Below are 19,424 nucleotides of genomic sequence, written 5' to 3'. Positions count from 1 at the left end.
TGATTACTGTACGCTTGCTAGCCACCACAGAAATGGTGGCTTCTGGGTGTTGACGATTTCGGGGTGGACTCAGAAGCAGAGTTGTAGGAGGCTGTGACAGACAATTAGTGGTTCAGTGGTCTGTGTCTGATAAAGTTTTTACATGTGGTCACTCCCGAAATGGAATCGGACGTCATGTCAGAGCACATGACCCACCCTCCGCGCTTTCAGATGACCAGATCAGACTACAAAAGGAGTTTAAATCCACAATATGACTGAGCTTGATCTAAGGCAGATGTATCAAGCTTAAAGCTACTAACTGAAAAAGAAAAACGTGGGTTTTCAACAGAGTCACCTGTCAAACTAAGTGTCAAAAATAGCCCCATCGACAAGTTATTGCTATTATTCTTTTTACTTTTTTTCATTTGATGACATATCAGCTCTACACTTCAATAATATGAAAGCACACTAAAGCACAAAACGATGTGTGCTGCTCAAAGCAAAACCCAAGCCTGGAGAGAAGAGCCTTGTTTATGCGTATTATCAGCTTTTAATATTCACACTTTGAAGTGGCAGCTCAGAAAACACTCTTCTGGAAATAGTCTCCTTTTCAGATGAATCCTCCAACGCACCAGTTTTGCAAATGTGCTTGGACTGAATCCCTATATATCCTTCCCTGCATTTACCGCTAATTGCAACAGCAGCGCCAGTTTGGGGTTTTAAATCTCTCTCAGTCAGTCTTACTAAATGTTGAGACCTGGCCCTCAAAGTTCTGATGATATGAAGTAAATATTATTTGATGCATCACAAGATTGGACATGAGTGGTGTTGTTGCACATTATTCTATGACTACATCCAGTTGGGTTGCAAGAGAATCTGCAGATTAAAAACTCCACAAGATGTAAAGATAAAAGCTGCGGCTTCATGCTCTTTATTTGAACACAGTTTATTATCATAAAACACTGAGGGAGACAGAAAATACACACATTTGAAAAGTTGGAACCGGAGAAATTTGTCATTCCACCTGAAGGATATGAGCAAAAATGTGTGATTAAATTGTGGAAATAACTTCTGATCAAATATTCCATCGACTGTGTAATCAATTTAGCAGCTTACCTCAGCTCCACGTCGCCAGGCATGGAACGTTCACTGTGTGGCTTTCTCTGCCTTCGAGAGGTTTTATTGGGCTGTTTGCCTTCTACATAGGCTCATGCACATGCACATGAACCACTCGTTCCCTAAATTAGCGAGTGAAAAGAGGACGATTGCAGCGACTGATGGCCTCTCAAGCAGACTGCCTCCTGAGCTCTTATCATTGTGACTGCAGTTTGCAGCAATGCTCATAATCAGGATGTAAATGTACGTGTGAGGGTAATATAAAAGTAGGGGCCTGATGGGGAGGTGCGAACAGCTGTGTGTGTGGTAGAGGCTAAGGGTCCACCCACACTTAAATTAATAGGCTTGTGTAAAGTCCCAAGATCCAGCCCAGCACAGACTCACACACTCTCAAGACACACACCTCAAAGCAGCTGGTGTAATGTCTGAAAAAACTCTGCCACCAGCTCAGGGTTCAGTCTCTTGTCTCAGCACAGGAGGTCATGAGGGCAGCCTCTCACTCATGTCTCTCTTTGTTCTCTTCCAGTCGGCGGCTTCTTCAGACGGTGGTGAGTACAGTCACTTTGTTTTATAAGAATTTTTTTCTTTAAGGGAGATGTAAAATAAAACAAACAAAATCCCTTCTAATGAAGAAAGGATCTCAAACTGTGTTAGCATGTTTTAACAATGTCGGCAATTTAAAGCTTTTCCTTAAAAGCTTTAAATTCACTTTCACTAACCAAGTGAAGCTCTTTGATCTCAACTGACTTTCAATGCTTTGTCTACCTTTTTTTTTTCCCATTTTAACCTCAACATAGAATTTTGTAGTTGTAAAATGGTCTAATAAAATGTCTTTTTATGAGGATGATGTATGCACTTTAGGCAGCATGCCTCATTAACAAAGAATGTTTGTTGCTGGTGTTTTGGGTTCCAGTCGGGGTTACCGCGTATGCTGGCTAATCTTACCTTTCATAGCACTTTTAACGACATTTACTAACAGATCTATTTTAACATCAGCTCAGCTCTTTTTACTGCTGATGTGGATCAGACACATGGGCCTTTGCCATCTCATTAGCAGAGCAGCCAACAGTGCGGTAAACACGGATCCCAAAGCATCAGTCCTAATACATTAAACCAAGTTCAAACAAATGGCTTTTCAGAAAACTTGACACATGGAAACACATTGTTTGGCTGTGCTGAAATTAAAAACAAACCCACGGTTTTTCACTATAGTCAACATAAAGCCTGCTGTGTGTAGTTACAGTGCACCTACTTTTCCATTTGAACTGAGACATACTGTGGGTTTGAAAGGTCACACCGAGGCCATCTTAGTCATGCTGTGATCTCAGATACTATTTACAGTGCTTTTATTTCTCAAAGCCAGTTCCACTACACCTGTTTGTAAATCCCTCCTGCTTGTGCAGGCGTATTGGCAGGGTGAAGATATGCACTACTGTTCCTTACTCGACTGAACAAACATTTCTGTTCTCAGATGCAAAGATAAACTCGGTTAACTCCAGTTGCCCATGACAACCAGTTGACTCTCCACAAAATGACAAAGACTATGTATTTGTAACCAGTGCTGCTGTGACCCTTTTGTTTTTATTGTGCACTCCTTGCTTGGTCTGCCCACAGCTCTAAAGTGGCCATCTGCTGCCATGATAGCAGGTACTGTGAAGGCTGCGGCCCCACTTTAGCTCACCACCAGTTCCTGTATCGTCACCCACTCTTCCCCCTTGTGTCCCTGTAATCAGCCCCCCCCCCCCCCCCCTTCTTCTTCTCCTTTTATCATGCGTTCTTTCTGCTGCCTCCTCCCTTACAAAGTGAGAAAGATCTGCTGTTTATTTTTGGGATTCACTAAAGTATAGTTACCCTGTGCTCTTAACTTTGCTCGTCACTCATTGTATAATAGACGCCAGCTTGCTTTAGCAACAGGTAGCATAGAGTTGATCTACTTTTTAGCTCTCTTTTTGAGTTTGTGTTCAGCTCAGTGTTAGGGCACCTTTTGCCACTTCACATTATCACAGGAAAGTTAGAACAAGTCCATCCCTTCCTACAATCTCCTTAAGCTGCCAACTTTGTACTCTTCGGGACGTTGTTGCGCATATTTTAGTAAGAATATTAATTGAATTAGGGAAGAAGCTCGAGAACCTGAACCAGATTTGTTTTCCTCTAGTAAACAAAAAGCAGATATTTCACCCCCTGTGAGCGCCTTCAGTAAAAGAATATTTTTGGCATCTTTGATAAGGTAAAACTGGAGGATTGATTGAACAAAAATATGGGTATAGTTTGCGCTCCACTGCATTATTTAGAAGAGGTAAAAGGGCTCACCGGAGAGTGGTTCTGACATATCCTCTGGCTGGAGTTATCCTTTAACCTTTGTCCTTTTGTTTACCCGTTCCTCAGACTACAGTGGAATACAGTTGCAGGGATGCTGCAGTCAGAGCAGCTTGAACAGTAATGGCAGTCTTCCAGGAGCGAGGAGCCATCGAGGGGGTCCAGAGCAACGCGTGGCCAGCTGGTCCACTTGCTTTGAGCGGCTCCTCCAGGACCCCGTGGGCGTGCGCTACTTCTCGGTGAGTTGGGAAAAAGTTTAACTGGATCGAATTCCCTCTGAGGTTACCAAAAATGTTGTCAAGCTGCTGGCATTAAACTTCTTGGTGCTTTAGATTAGCATGTAAAACAGTGTGAGTAAGTGCTCATACTTAAGGATTGTATTGATCCTGTTATTTTCAATCTGATTCTTATCAAACCCTTATTTAGAAAGCAAAACCATCTGTTTAAAGATAAATATTTATATTATCACTTCACTATTTCTGGCACTTGGGAGCAGTGTAATGGTTACATATCATGCTTGTTCTTGTTAGAAAGCGCTTTCCTTCGCCTTTGGGCTTTCTTCAGATATTTTTCTTTCCTTACATCTCCCATACTTGGCCTACCTGGGGCTGAGAGTCTTGATAAATGCACAGCGTTTTCGCAGGCATATACCGGCTTTCGGAGAGTGTGACGCATATTTTGAGCGACAAAAAATAATAAAATATCATTTTATTTCAACATTTCAAGATCACAGTAGTCTTCAGATTCAGAACTACAATGAAAAAAAACCCGAACACAGATAAAATACACTTCAATTGGATACTTTTTAATTTATTTTCTGAAGGTCACTTGGAGCCGCAGCATTAAGGATGAAAGAGCCGCATGCGGCTCCGGAGCCGCGGGTTGCCAACAGTTTTTCTCCAGGACACTTCAATTTTAAGGCTAATAATTCATCCTCTTAGCTCCATTTTTATCTTAACCATCTCCTGGGGGACATATTTGAACTCTTAAGCTCCTAAATGAGTTGAGCTTTTCGCACCTAAAGGGTCAAATCATCGCCAACAAGCTTCTATCTGGCAGGGTTTCTGCTGCTGTTTTTGATTCACGTGTAGAAGTTGTAAAGCGAATGAAAACCACTGATGTGGAAAGACATGTATGCACTTGCTTCAAGTGTTTTGTTTTATTTTATTTTAAGTTTTGAAGAAGAATTTCTGCGCATCGCGGGTTATAGAAACACTTCAACAAAACATATCTGACCTGGAAAAGATTGAAATGAAGAGCCTCACCAGCTGTTTCTGGTCCCAGCGCAGTAAACGCACTCGGCTGACTGCTGTCATCCCAGATAAGATATAACATCTCTGATATTCTCAGAGATTAAAGCAGTTCTCTCCATTTTCCACTCTGGATATTCATAACAGTTGGTGTTTTTTCTTTTTCTTTCTTGAAGTTTGTTTGTGGTTTGGAGAACTACTTCTTCTACTGAGTTGTAACCACAAGCAGCGTAGCTTACACTGCCCCGCTCTGGCGACTTTACTCAGACTAGTATTTTTGCTTCAAACCAGCCAAAGGAAAAATGTCTAGTTTGTTTTTCCACTGCACCAAATGGGATGGTTCAGCAGATAGTGTTTCCTTGAAAACGGTGGGATCAGGTGCTTATAATTGCAGTGTGTGGGAAGCTGCAGCACCATAGAGGTGGCATCTTTGTGTGGGTGTTGCAGTTTATGTTACTTTGATTAGACTGACACTTTTATCTAAAGCGAAGAGTAAAAACACGTTGTTGCGCTAAATGACTTTGCCTCAGGCTTTTACTTCAGAAGGGTCTGAATATCCTTTGTGAGCAGAGCGATCATAATGACTTCGCTCTACAAAGGAAAAACAAAGATCAGTCTGTAAATCCATACTCTCAGTTAACAAACATGCTCCACCTGTACTCATTAGTCGTGCACACAATAAGCGATCTATGCCCACAAATGAGATGTCCATGATTCACGCTGAAACTGAATTCTTCCATAAAGCTAAGAAAGTGTGCTGATAGTCCCTGTGACAGCAGAAAGATGATTCACATTAATGTGCATTTCTGATAGAGTGCTAATAATTAAGGGTTAGTTTGTGCATTTGGTTCCACTGCAGAAGAGTTTATAAAAAGTCATCCTTTTAAGGAGGCAACTTTCCTGTAATATCACATACTATTTCCTCCCACATGGAGTATATGTCTTTTAATTTAAGCCCACAAGCCTTTCAGAAAACTCAACATTAGGTTCTGACTTGGCAGAACCACCTCCCTCCTCACCTTACCTCCACACCGATCAGCTGCACTCGCCCACGCCATCCTGTGCCTACACGTACAATACACCAGTCTTGTTACATTACACCCAGTAATTTCTGCTCTCACTAATGGTCTTAAAAGCAACAGCACTGGTAAGTTGAGAAAGTGATTGCCAGCTTCAACCTCTTGTTTGCTTCCACAGGAATTTCTGAAGAAAGAATTCAGTGACGAGAATATCTTGTTCTGGCAGGCCTGTGAATACTTCAGTCATGTCGCTGCAACAGATAAAAAGCAGGTAAGTGCGTCTCCAGATGCAGCAACTTTATTATGCAAATGATTTATGTTGTGACCCCATGTGATAGAATGGGATATGAGGTGAAGGGATCTTCCCTTTGTGCAGTTATGAAGAGATTTCAGATTCAGAAATTTTGAGAAACACATTTTGAACATACATGGAGCCGCACGATTTCCAACAGTTTCTCACCAAGACTCTTCCTGCAGCTATCCCAGAGAGCAGGAGAGATTTACAACACCTTCCTGTCCAGCACGGCCACCATGCCGGTCAACATCGACAGCCAGGCCCAGCTGGCTGATGATGTCCTCACCTCCCCGCGGCCCGACATGTTCAAGACCCAACAGCTACAGGTACCAGCAACCCAGCTGTTGAGTTTATCTGTTAGGATTCCAAAAGCTGCAAAATAACGTGGTGCCTCAAAACTCATTTAAATATATCACAGAGACAGGTTTTCGCTTATTTGAGTAATTCGGTGGTTCAAGCTGAAGATCAAAACATTTTTTAGACAGTGTTAATCAAGGAGGGATTCTGCGTGCAGTGGGGGGGGCTTTGTTCTCGTCTAGCCTTTAGTCGCTTGGCACAAGCATATTTTTTTTGGTGGCCATCTGGGTTTGTTTACAGAAGGGCTCTGAGGCTTTAGCAGAGAGATAAACACAAACTGGCACACACCCACAGAGAAACAAGCACATAGTAGACACACAGAGCCATTGACATTCAGTCAGAGATCTGTGTATTTTCAGCCTGCAGGTGAGCATGATTAAATGTGAACTGTTAGGACTTCTGTCATAACATTAACTGCAACCCTAGGTCAACACCGGTAGTTCCTCTCCTTCTTTTTCATTTTCTATCTCACTGCTTTGTGAGAATATGCCATCTTCTCTTATTTCCATTCTCACTTTTACGTTTTATCCTCATATCTCTGCCCATTTTCCCCCCCACCACCCCTCTTTCGCCACATCTACAGATCTTCAACCTGATGAAGTTTGATAGTTACTCACGATTCCTCAAGTCCTCCCTCTACCATGAGTGTCTGCGTGCTGAGGAGGACGGTCAGCCCCTGCCGGACCCCTATCAGATACCCTGCAGTCCTGCGCCCTCAAAACACAGTGCCAGCTCTGACCGCTCCACCCTCTCCACTCCAAAAAAGGTACCCCTACTGTCTGACTGCATTACAAGGACTGAGCATGGAGGATTGGATTGTTGGCAGTGTCCACACCTGCTCACACCGACAGTAAGATAGATTTTTGTCATCCCCACCCGCAGGAAGTCAGAAAGCAGAAACCAGGAAGGTCGCTGAATGAAGACAGCAAGGACGAGAGTGCAGACAAGAAACGTGGCATCTTCTTCTCGTGGTCCCGCAACAGGAGCTTTGGGAAGGGTCCAAAGAAGAAGGACATTGGAGACATTAATCTTGGTGAGAATGAATGACCGTATCCCTCAGATTTTAAGGATCTGCTTTTTAAGTCGTGAATACTATTTAACAAGACACCAAATCACTGTGAGGCACTGTGCTTGCAAGGAAGACATTTACAAACTACCTTACAGTGGTATAAACATCACACAAACATCACTCTTTTTTTTTAGAGGTTTCATTTGTCTCAAAAATGTCAGTTAGGAAAAAAATTAAAATAATATCTTTGTTGCTTGATGCAACCTAATCCTTCATTTAGCATTCAAAGTCGTAGCAGATGTAGACTAAATAACCTTCAACTAATGATATTCATTCATCACTTTTGCCAATCAAGCTTTTCTAAAAACAAACTACCGTTATAAATCTAAAACAGCTCATTTATCTTGCTGTACCGTGACACTGTCTTTGTGATAGACTTTGTGCCAGCTAGTGTGAGCAGCATGTAAATGTCTTTTATTTGTATGAACTCATCAGCTTCTTTGTTTTGTTTTGCAGACTATTGGGGCAGTAATGGACGGAGAGTGTCCCAGGGATCCTTGTCATCAAGTGCCAGTCTGGATATTCCCACTTCTGGCTCTGCTAACAAGACTGAGGTAAGATTCTCTGGTCAGATCACCATGGCAACACAGTCCAGGGTCTGGGGAAGCCATCAAAATAGCCCAGAATATTTGTTCTACTTGTTTAAATCACTCTTTTTTTGCACTTGAATTACTTAATCAAAAATAACTGTTTAATTTGAATCTTTTTGTGGCTCTCCTGACCTTAGTGTGACAATCGCCACTCACTGGGAGGATGGGAGCGAGCGCCCAAACACTGTAGCGTGGTGCTGCCTGACAGCTCCTGCTCCTCTATCACACTTCGGCCCGGTGCCTCCATTCGAGAAGTCCTGCAAGATCTGTGTCAGAACATCAGCGTCAGCATTGCTGCTGTCGACCTTTTCCTGGTGGGAGGAGAGAAGGTAAGGAGCACCGGAACAGATGCAGAAAACGGTTTTCATTTACAATCAACACATCAGTCTAACTTAATTAGGCAATTACCATTTAAACTTCTTATTGTGACCTCATTAGATCTTAAAGTGAACTCAGGTGTGAAGTGAATCCAAAAATATTTTACTCTGCAACTATATAACAATGTGTTTGGTACTTTGTTGCTTATGTGCTTTTCCTGCTTTTTTCCCTGCAGCCGTTAGTGTTGGATCAGGACTGTATGACCCTCAATTCAAGGGACCTAAGACTGGAAAAGCGCACCTTGTTTAGGTATGAACCGTTCAATTCCTACTTTCTTGTTTATACTTTCTAATGGTGTCAAATTAACTTACTGTACGCTCTTTGTTTTCTCTTAGATTGGACCTGGTACCCATTAACCGCTCCGTGGGCTTGAAAGCCAAACCTACCAAACCAGTCACCGAGGTCCTGCGTCCCGTGGTGGCCAAATATGGTCTCCATCTCAGTGATCTTGTGGCCAAAATAGTAAGTAATCTCCAGTGACTACAATGCTTTAATGCTTTCTAAGCTCGTGTGTGTCCTGACAGCAGCCTGTGCAGTATGTGACGGTGCCACAGGGTGGAGTATCATGGTCAGGGCAGGGAGACAACCACATCCTTTTAGCGCTCTGACTCAGCCTAGCCTGTGAAGATGGAGCAGCAGGGCTATAATTAAGAATGACGACACTCCTCAAACATGCTGACTCCTTACCCCCCCTTTTTAACTCCTGTCAGATTTATTTTAGTCCTGTTGGTTTCCAGGCATTATAACTGCATTATAGACCAGACCAGAGCTGAAAGATGGCTTATAAATTAAGCCCAGGCTCATGCACTCAAATATCAGCCATATGCAGAGAGGTGATGATGCTACTTTGTTTGGTCCTAGAGCGGAGAGACTGAGTCTTTGGATTTGGGTGCTCCCATTTCAAGTCTGGATGGTCTGCGAGTTGTGTTGGACCGAGCAGACCCATGTTCAGGGAAAGGTAAAAACCAACTTCAACTATTACGCGAAAATCTATTTTAAGGTGGTGTTTTCCAAAGTGGAACCTGTAAACATGAGGTTTTAGAAAATTTGCTGCCACTTCTATATAATAATGCCCACCTCAGTCATTGAACATATTCAAGTCTTGCATAACACATCCCTTACGTCTCAGGCACCCTCTTCCACTCTCGCTGCCTCTGATCCACCTGATGAATTTTAATGTGCTCTCTTTGTCTAATAGATAAATCCAAGTCTTCCTCGCTAAAAAGCCACCCTCCAGCCAGGAGTAATTCTACAGCAGTGAGTACTCTCAACACTTCTTCTAATAAATGTTCCTAAAAAGTCCTGATGTGTTGTTCTTTTCCTTTTTCTTGTGCTGTGCTGCTTCTGCAACGTTGGTTATCATTTAAATGTGGCTCATATTAATCTCTATTAACATTCACCCGTACTAATCTGTCAGTTGGTTTTTATTTTCTTTTTTTATATTCTTCACTCTTAACTCTTTCTGGCTCAGTTGCTCATATTTTCCCTGCTTTTGAAGCACTGCACCATATATAGGCAAACGGTACATAGTTTAGATACCATCACAGTCAGTAAAGACCCACAGCTGACAGATGGGCCAGGCTCATCTTCTCACGGGGGTCTCCATAAATCTGGACACTGCTCAGTAAGGTGCTTAGCAGCTCATGCTTAGCCTTCCCCTTACGAACCTCCCTCCCATCCCACCCCTCCATCCCCTAACAGAGTGCATTGTTATTGTTGCATCTGCAGGGAGATGAGAGGTCAACACCAAAGGACTTTTGTGTGGGAGCAAGTGGACCAGACTCAGCACTCCCAGGAGAAAAGAGAAAACAGAAAAAGATTAATATAGATGAAGCTGAAGGTAAATCCCCACTTTTCTTTTTTCTTTTTCTTTTTTTAAAAACTTGTGGTGGATTTCAGTGCTTTGCTTTGCGTCAGGACTAACTCGTGTGTTTGGCCATTCTGGAGGTTTTTTCTGTCAGGTGTGAGGCTGCTGTGCTGCATGTTAAATCCAACTAAAGCTTGTCTTCCATTTACTTGAAAAGTTTAAGTGAGGAAACTTATTTGACCTGTTTTCTAGAATTCTTTGAGCTGCTAAGTCGAGCTCAGAGCACCCGAGCCAATGACCAACGTGGACTCCTGAACAAAGAAGACCTGGTGCTTCCTGACTTCCTGCGCCTGACTCCGCCCACCTTCTCCTACTCCGTCTCCTCTGATCTGGCCTGCTCCACCCCCACCTCCCTGAAACAGAGCCGAGAGAATGGTGTCTCCTCACGGGGGTGCCTCACCTCCAGCCTACGTTCAGAGAGCCTGGACTCCTCCCTCAGCTCCAGTGCCAACGGACACTCTGCAGGCAGGCGGTGCCTGCTGCCCCCTCGCCACACAACTTTCGGCACCCACCTGTCCCCTATCCCACGGCCCTCAGACACCCGGCCAAGCCTGCGTACAGTGGAGGAGGACGCCAACTCTGACCTGACCCTTGTGGGTGAGGGCGACATCAGCAGTCCAAACAGCACTCTGCTGCCACCATCTCCATCCCCCATGCTGTCCTTCGAAAGCAGCCTCCCTGAGGCCAACTTCACCCCACCAACACCCTGCTCCCAATCTCAAGACGCAGGTGGAGAGGGAAAGTCCAGTTCAGGTACCTCAACAGTGTAACAAAGCAGTGATCCGTGTGTTTGTGTGTGTGTATCTGCATGTGTGTGCTCTCTGTGGTCAGAATCAGACCACCTTCATGATAAAACTATACTGACTGACGCACTTTAATGACAAATTGATACTGACTCTTTCTCAATTTGCCTGATTTGTTCTATTAAACTCAGTAAAGCACGTGTGTGTGATTGATCAAGATTACACTCAGATTGACTTGTAAATAGTGATGTGTATATTTTGTTCTGTTAGTGTTGTTTCCAATGCCGCAAAGTGTTGAGTTGATCACGTGACTGGCATTTGTTGACTCCAGTTAAATATTTCATGTTTATTTTGTCATTTTGAGTGCATGCAAATGTGACTGACTGCAGATCTGATGATTATGTTAGCACATGCCTAATGCACACAGAGTCCCGATCAATATTTGACAGTGCTGTAGTCGCACAACGTCGTGCTGAAGATCAGAATTCAGAAACAAATACACAATTGAAAGTGATGAGAGTAGCATCATGTGCAAACAATGGAGCGAGCTACGAAACCGCTTCAGAGTGGTTGGACCTGCGAATACTGAGCAGTCATCACAGAACAAACGCTGTATGCCTTCCATCCCACCACCTCTAGTTAAAAGCAGTTCAACAATGTCCGTATCTCAGAAAGCTTTTATTTTTGTCTTTGTCAATTCTTCAGAAGCTCTGAGTCATTTACACTTTGTCAGCTCACGCTGTAGCAATCTGAGCATTGGGGAAAATAATTAGCCATTGGAGGACAAGTGCTCCTTAGTGTAAGTGACATTGTTGAAGTGCCTGTCACTCTTTTTCTGGCTCATTCACTTCCTCTTTAGCTGCCTGTTGTAGATAATCACTGCCAATAAACTCTGTACCTGTGATTGAATAGATCTAATAAATGTTAGAATTGGAAATCACTCTCGTCTGTCCTTTTATACATTTGTTAGATCAGTTTCCTCTCCCACCAGCCCCCTCTCTCCGCCTCCACATGCCTTTTCTTGTTCTTCTTTCTCTCTGCCTTATTTTGTCTCGTGGCGTTCTCCTCTCATCAGTCCCCACTCCTTTGTGTACTTTTGTGTGTGCGCTCTTTTGGCGGCGCCGCTCCTCGACGTGTTTTCTGCTCAGATCGCTCAGTGCTGTGTTTGTTCAGTGTTGCTGCTTGGCCTACTTGCTCGTTGTATTATCCTTCCTTTTTTATGGGGCTTGTGTTGTGTGCAGCTTTATCTTCACGTCGTGGATCTGTTGGGTCTGTCTTTTGTTGAACTTGTTTTTCATCGCTTGCTGCATTGTGTTTGGAGTGCAAGGTCATCTTCTGCGGGTGGTTTTCATCTTCTGTTTTCTTTCCCATACGTCACCCTTTTCGCTCCTTCAGTGTGTATTTTTCAGAAAGTTATACAGAAAAGTGGGAAGATGTTTTTTGTGTGGTTCTTCTTCTTCAGAAAATCTCTCTCCATGTGTTCAGATGATCCATGTTGAATTAACATCTTGTCATTTTGGGCTTAAATGAAACTGTGAACTTGATTAAAAGAAGAAGGTAATCACTTTTGATGTGTTTCCCCAACAACAAAGCCCACCCTTTGGGAGGAGTCTTGCTCTTGAAAACACCTTGCTGTGGAGTCACCAACATGACGTGACTTGTCTTAAAAGCCACTCTTTAACGTAACACGATGACGAGGAAGGATCGAAGCCTTTCGGCTCTTGAACAGCCTCTTTTCTGGTTGCTAAGTGCATCGGGCTGATTCTTCCCACCACCGGGCGCCATGGTAACCTTATCCACAGGATGACTGTGCTACAGATAGATACTGTCACTACTGTCTCTCTGCCTGTTTGTCGCTCTCTTTTTCTCCCACCTGCCAGAATAGAAACTTGGCTATGATGCAGCAAAGCCACCTCGGTACTGGGCAAAGTGGAAATGCAACAAGTTAACACGCCTCCATTTTCCCACTTTTTGCAGACTTTTTTTTAAGCTCTTATGTTTGCCTTTGGTGTGGGAGTCCTGCTGATTGGGCTTTATGATAAGTTCCAGAGATGAACACCCATCCACTTATTTCAGATGGTTTCAGTGAACCAGTTGTGGTTCAACAGCATTACTCCTCTTTTACTTTCTTACTTTTTCTGTTGCCCAACATTGCAGACGTGCCTCTTCAGTTTGTGTATTAATGTTCGACTGACGCCCTCTGCTGTTCCAAGGAAATAGATTACAGTAATTGCTTGTCCCTTCCACAGACATGAGGCTAAATCTGGAAAATACATAAAGTTCTGCTGCTTTTCTTTATATTTGCAGTGAATAGACCCCCCCCCCCCCCCCTCCAATAACACCTTACTCTAAAGCCATATCCCCAGTGTTGCACATGTGCTGAAAGGATTACAGGATGCTTTGAAAAACAAATATCAATAACAAAAGTTCCACCTGCTGTAAAAGCTGGAAATCCCTGACACCAGTTGCTCCTCAGGTTCTCCACCTCTGAATGCATCCAGCTGTAATTGTGGTTTAAATGGCTTGACTTGGTGTGTCAGGTGTAAATTGGCCCCGATTAGACCGGCAGAAAAAAACCAGAACCTGAATGGCTCTGGTCTGACCTCAGAGAAGCAGAGCTGTAATTGCTTATTAGCTTCTTCTCTTCTCTGTAGGGAGTAGGATGTCCAGTAGGGGGCCACATCACACAGTGAAACTCCATTTGTATGGCACTGAGATACACTCTGTGGTCTATTTAATCAACCCAACAATGAGAGCAGCTTCTTTCTTCATTGGAACATTTTGTAATATTTTGTGGAATACTAGACAAGTCCATGGTGGGTTCCTTCTTTTCTCTGCAGTCACGCTCAGATCTCAGTTGCTTTGACCACTGCATTTAGGGCCGTATCTTAAGGCCAGGCTTTTTTTTTTTTTTTTCTTTCAAAAAGTGGTTTGTAGTGTCTCTGTTTCAGCAGCGAGCACCTGAGGCACCATATGGCTCCGATATCCCTCAGGCTCTTTTTACGGTCCTCCTCCTCGTGTCCCAGGGTCGGCTCTCAAAGCCGACAGCCGCTGATCCGGGGCCAGCCTTATTATCCATCTGGCGGTCAGAGCAGGACTCCGTGCAGATCTTTGGCAGCGAGCCTGGGCGAGGACTGTATCTGGGTCTGTTCCAGCCTGGCTGATCTGTCTCAGCAGCCTGCTGCTGCCATGGCTGCTGACAACTCTTCACAGGAGGCATGGCCGTGTTAAACTGCTCATCATTTCTACATGTCACGGCACAGTCAGAGATCCCAAGCACTGGAAACATGAGTGGGACTGATGAATGGGTAAATAGTGGGAAAGCCGACCTATTCTAGTAAGATCCTGGCTCACTGATGGGGCAAGATGAACACAAAGTTGTCCTATGTTCTTATCTTTTGCCTTTAAGCCAAGACTGGACTGTAAATCCTCTAAGTTTGGGAGGGAAGCAGTGGTTCCCAAACCTTCTGGCTTGTAACTGGGCTTGAATTGATAAGCTGGTCGCACAGTTCTGATATAATAGCTAGAACATTTTTCTATCTCTTTTTTTTTCTTCCTAAAGTTGAGGAAGATGTTGGCAAATGACCTGATAATGAAGTTTAAAGTGTAAGTTTATAGATATATATGCTTCAAAGCAAAAAAATTGCAATAAATTCTTTGTTTTTCCTTGAAACTGCCACCTCTCTTATCTCTGTGTTATGATCCCCGGGGGGAGTTCCAGCCTTCAGATTGCGAATCACTGACGCAACGATTGTTTAGATGGGGGATGCATGAATGGAAGATTAAAGACGCGAACACACTCAATTCTTCAAACGCGTCATCTAACAGCTGTCCATGCCGACACTGATTCATCACAGAGTGGAAAACCCTTTGACAAATATTTATGTTGAGTTAGCAACAGCTACAAGAAGCTGAGAAGGTTTTTTTTTTGTCCCAAAACACATCTCGGTGTAATATATTTGAACCTCTTTCACAACTTTTGCAAAACGTTAGAACTTCGTGATGGTCATTCGCCTACTTCGTTGCAAGACTTAGGCTTTCTGAGAATCTGCGGAAGGTCAGCTGTTGCGGCTCAAATCCTGTGTTTACCTGTGCGTGGGACAGATGAATCACAGCCAGCAGAGAATGGTGCATCTCTGTGCTAAAGTGCTGTGTTTGAGTGAGTCTGTCCTCTGTGTTTACAGTCTGTGGGGCCACACAGTGCACGCTCTCCGACTCGTCATCGCTGCGATGCCGCCGTCACAGAAACTGTGGCTTCCCCGAGTGCACTTGCATAAAAACAGAGGTTTTGGTGAATCATTTTTCTTTATCATTATGTCTCATTTTGATGAGGTTATGCATCTGAATTATTGGACACAAAATACAAACAGTGATGTCTGAATACACCACAGCTGACATCAGCGCAATGAGTCATGCTGTCCAGCTTTCATTCAGTTCTTTCCCATGACTTGGCGAATTATGCGACTTTGAGCAGAAGTGGTCATATCATCGTGTTTGTCCTGACCGCATCAGATTACACAAAGATATCAAATGCATCTATGTAACATGTTCATTCAAGACATTACAAAAAATAATGTATCCGCACCCGCATGATTATATCTTCAGAAACAATCTGAAATCTAATGTTGTCGTGCCAAACATCCGGCCATGCGGTACCATTATAACTCAGAAGAAAAGGACCAAGTATGAGTTGTTTGCATCTATTTCATGTGTTGGATTGTTCTCATTTAGTCTCTTTTAGCTCATTGTTTTTGTTTCTCCGTCTGCAAACTTTGCTCTCGATTTCCAGCTGCAGCAACAACCACAAAAAAAAAAAGAATGACTGATAAATATAAGGAGTCTGACGAGCTGCTAATGTTGCTTATATCTGTGTGTAATCATTTCAAAGCAGCTCAAGGAGTGCAAGCTTGCAGTGATGCAGGCTTTGCATGGATGGAGACTGAGTCCAACGGCACAGATTTGTTAAACAAAGAAAATGCCGGTGACATTTCCGTGTTTCATGTGTCTGTGTGGCAGAGGAAGGTGTTTTTGTTTCTATAAAAAAATCTTCATTCCTGTTTGTGTTCATTTTCAGTGGTGGTCTTTAAACTCTTGTTGTTTTGAGTCATTTTAGTCTCTGTAGTTGTTTCAATGGTCTGGGCTTCACTACTCATTTTGGGTTATTCTGTGGCTGATCTGAACCATTTTGTAGGTGTTTTGGGTGATTTTGCCCGTTTTTTGTAATTATCATCTTATTCATTCTGGGGATATCCAAGTAACTTTTGTAGTGGACTCCATTGAGTCTTGGTAGTGGTGTTGCTTGGTGTATCTTAATCGCTGCTTGGTGTCTTTTCATCTACTTTTAGTCTTTTTGTGATTCTTTTGTGCCTTTTTAAGCTGGTTTAATTGACTCAAAACAGGGTTTCTTTACCCTTTGGGGCCCTGGTCCATGTCCATTCAGTGATTCTTGCAAAAAATGTTGACATTTGTCCTGAGCCATTGTCAAAAATAACAGAAAATATGTATTTATTGATCTGTTTTCATTTTCTCATGTGAACAGAGGGAAGAACAGAAACGCGCCGCAGCACCAAGCCACCCGCTTACAGAGCAGCTGCTAAGCCGACGGTTCAGGAGGTGATGGATGTGGAGGGAGTGCATCTAGAAGAAGGAGCACTGGAAACATCTCAGGGAGAGGACTCTGAGCTGAGCCTGAGTTTCCAGGGCTATGTTGCCGAGCTGCGGCAGTGCCAGTCCAAAATGAGGAACACCAACATGCCCCAGAATGGCCGCAACCCTCCAGAGGGCAAAGACTGCCAGACGGACCTGTACAAGGCCACGATTGTCTAAAGGGAACCCCCACTGCTGCACTTTTTAAGCCTTAGGGCACTGAAATCTGAAAGAGTACTAATCAAACCATGGGCTGCATGTACAAGCTGTCGATTTCCTCTCTGAAAAAAATCAATATTATGGTGATATACATGGTATATTTGTTGAAAATCCTGCCGCCCTCTTGCTAAGTTTCATTGCTGGTTGTAATTTTGGAACAGTGCTGTGTTTTTGTTTTTTTGTATTTAATAATTAAGTGAAATGCAATTTTATTATTAGTCATGTTAGACTGTAGATAACCATAGAACAAGTGTGAAACTCACTGTTGGGTACCACTTTCTGAGAAGGAAGGCATTACAAAACGCTCAGAAATTGTAATTAATGCTGTAGGCAGCAAGAATGAGCTAAAAAGTACCTTATTGAATAATGAATACCAGCCAAATGGGATTAACCATTAATGAAGCTATTAAAAACCAACATATAGACACATCAAAAAGCTTGAAAGAAAAATCTCAACCCGGTGTCCTCTTGCCAACATTTCCACCAGTCTTCTGTGGAAAACAACGAGATGGAGATGAAAGCTCTGGAAAAGGTTTGTAAATCTTTGTGTTAACGGTTAATCAGATATTGATTTGCAGAGTTTCCACTCACTCGCTGTCCATGCTAGTCTTCCGCCGTGGAGGGCTGTTAGATGTAGTTGAAAACAACCTTTAAGTGAAGCTTGAGTTTTACATAGTTTTCAAACTGCTGTTGTCCTATTAGGAAGTAGCACCCACTGTAGGACCACAAGCCAGACACAACTTTTTCCAGGATATAACAGACAACAATTTCCTTGGATATTAGACTTTTTCTTCTTTATCTTCTTCTTCGTCCTGTGTTTTACAGATAATACACGGTGGTACCTTTATTGTCTGTATTTCCTGCTTCTGTGGTTATTCAGATTCTTGAATAATTAAAAGGTTTTGATAGCTGCTAACAAACTGACTCTTGACTTTTGTGGTTGGGTTTCAGAGGGAGGCCCTCACCATTCCAAGATAACCTCTAGTCAGCTTTGAAAAAAGATTTGAAGAGCTTCTCTCTTGTAGTTTATAACCCAAAGTCTTACATCCACAGTCCTTAGTGCTCCATCTTGGCATATTTGTCTGCTTAATTGTATTTGTTAGGTTACTTAGTTCTGTCAAATATTAACAGAGTAGTCTTAGTTTAACAATTTTCCCCCTTGAGCTGCTTCATGCTCATGCTTGGACTGGATACTTTTGTGGACGTGCTCATTCGTTGTGCAGCCTCTTGTTTGTGTTATTTTTAGCTCAGCATCTGGAGAGAGATTATTACAGCTGGCGAAAATTAGAGGTTAGATTATAGGACTGGGGATTTAGTCTTGAAGCAGCATGTCACTGCTGGAATGCTGACAACACATGAAACTCACAGGTTTAGATGGACTCATTACTTTTGATCTTGTCTTATTTCATAGATAGTGTCTTTAATGGGCTCATCAAAAGAACATTGACTCCTTCCTAAACTTCCCTCTCATAATGGACTTTTATCGAGAGTCTCGTCTCAACAACCTTTAGACTGCTTTCACCCTCTGTTTCACTGGCTATCTTCTGGTAGCTGCAGAGCTGTGGCATGACGTTGTCGGCTGCCATTAACCTTTGAAAGCTAAACACACCTGTATTATCTGTTTTCAGCCACATTCAGTTAACTGCCAAAGTGTAATTCAAGACCTGACGTTGAAAATATTTGGCGAGCAGTAACTAGTGTGCCGACGGTCAATTTTACAAAGGATTCAACTGTTACGGGTGAATCTAAAAAGGGAACATTACCCACACTTGGTTTGTAACAGCGTTGTCGAATATCATTAAGTTAGGCTTCTTTTTTTAAATTTATTAATCTTAGCCAACACATGATCAGATAATACTTAACTGAATGAATTGAAGCTGTGGGGGATGTGGTGATGGATATTTATATAGAAAAAGCAAGTCATTTGTAAACCAGAGATGTGTTTGCTTGTGTAGCTCAAGTTTTAGAAATACAGCAGTCATATACGCTTGAGGTAGACCGAGAGAAGTAAACATTCAAAAGTGTGGTTCCACTGCACAACAGATGCCGACAATTCTAGGTGCCCACAAGTGTAACCAGTCCTTTGCGCTTGAGGGCACAAACACAAACAATCTGCAAAATCAGCAAATCTGCATTGCATACAGGTGGAGAAATGCAGCTCTCCGCTCTCTTTTTATCAGAGATGTGTTATGCAGGTTGGCAGCCTGGAGCACACCAATGGAAAGAACTAAACTACACAAACAGGTGAGTTCATAAACGCCATACAATGCTCAGAGCATCATCTGAATCTTTGCTCACAAACTCAGCTTCAGAGCGCTCGGAGCTGGAAGGACTTTGTAATTTGGGGGTGATAGACAACCTATCACTGCATGAATATTATAGTAGAAACATTTTCAAAAGTAGAACTTTTAATACTGCAAAGAAGGATCATTATCACACAAAAAACTCCTGTTTTAATGTTTTACTTGCAAGTAAAGACAAATATATTATCAGCACTATGTAGTTTAGAAATATGTTACTACTCTAAAATGGATATTATAATGTTGAACAGTGATTTTAAGCTGTTGTTTGGTTACTGAC

At 42.8% G+C, this 19,424-nt stretch overlaps 1 protein-coding gene across 2 annotated transcripts in view; it reads left to right on the top strand.

The window, feature by feature from the left end:
• LOC140281440 (regulator of G-protein signaling 12-like) overlaps nucleotides 1–17,764 on the top strand; it is a 32,010-nt gene extending 14,246 nt beyond the window's left edge. For both annotated transcript variants that reach the window (XM_072375870.1, XM_072375871.1), the window contains 15 exons: nucleotides 1,622–1,643; nucleotides 3,481–3,650; nucleotides 5,859–5,951; nucleotides 6,158–6,301; nucleotides 6,916–7,098; nucleotides 7,215–7,365; nucleotides 7,858–7,955; nucleotides 8,129–8,320; nucleotides 8,545–8,618; nucleotides 8,705–8,831; nucleotides 9,231–9,327; nucleotides 9,568–9,626; nucleotides 10,098–10,209; nucleotides 10,429–10,989; nucleotides 16,519–17,764. In XM_072375870.1, coding sequence (XP_072231971.1) covers nucleotides 1,622–1,643; nucleotides 3,481–3,650; nucleotides 5,859–5,951; nucleotides 6,158–6,301; nucleotides 6,916–7,098; nucleotides 7,215–7,365; nucleotides 7,858–7,955; nucleotides 8,129–8,320; nucleotides 8,545–8,618; nucleotides 8,705–8,831; nucleotides 9,231–9,327; nucleotides 9,568–9,626; nucleotides 10,098–10,209; nucleotides 10,429–10,989; nucleotides 16,519–16,805 — 2,370 coding nt within the window. In that variant the 3' untranslated portion in view covers nucleotides 16,806–17,764. The remainder of the gene's footprint in view (nucleotides 1–1,621; nucleotides 1,644–3,480; nucleotides 3,651–5,858; nucleotides 5,952–6,157; nucleotides 6,302–6,915; nucleotides 7,099–7,214; nucleotides 7,366–7,857; nucleotides 7,956–8,128; nucleotides 8,321–8,544; nucleotides 8,619–8,704; nucleotides 8,832–9,230; nucleotides 9,328–9,567; nucleotides 9,627–10,097; nucleotides 10,210–10,428; nucleotides 10,990–16,518) is intronic.
• Nucleotides 17,765–19,424: the final 1,660 nt, after the last annotated feature.

The sequence above is a fragment of the Leuresthes tenuis genome, unplaced genomic scaffold, assembly GCF_036924035.1.
Source record: "Leuresthes tenuis unplaced genomic scaffold, fLeuTen1.0.hap1 SCAF_22, whole genome shotgun sequence".
Classification (NCBI taxonomy): domain Eukaryota; kingdom Metazoa; phylum Chordata; class Actinopteri; order Atheriniformes; family Atherinopsidae; genus Leuresthes; species Leuresthes tenuis.
The sequence above is the reverse complement of the archived record's forward strand: the minus strand, read 5'-3'. Positions and strand labels throughout refer to the sequence as shown.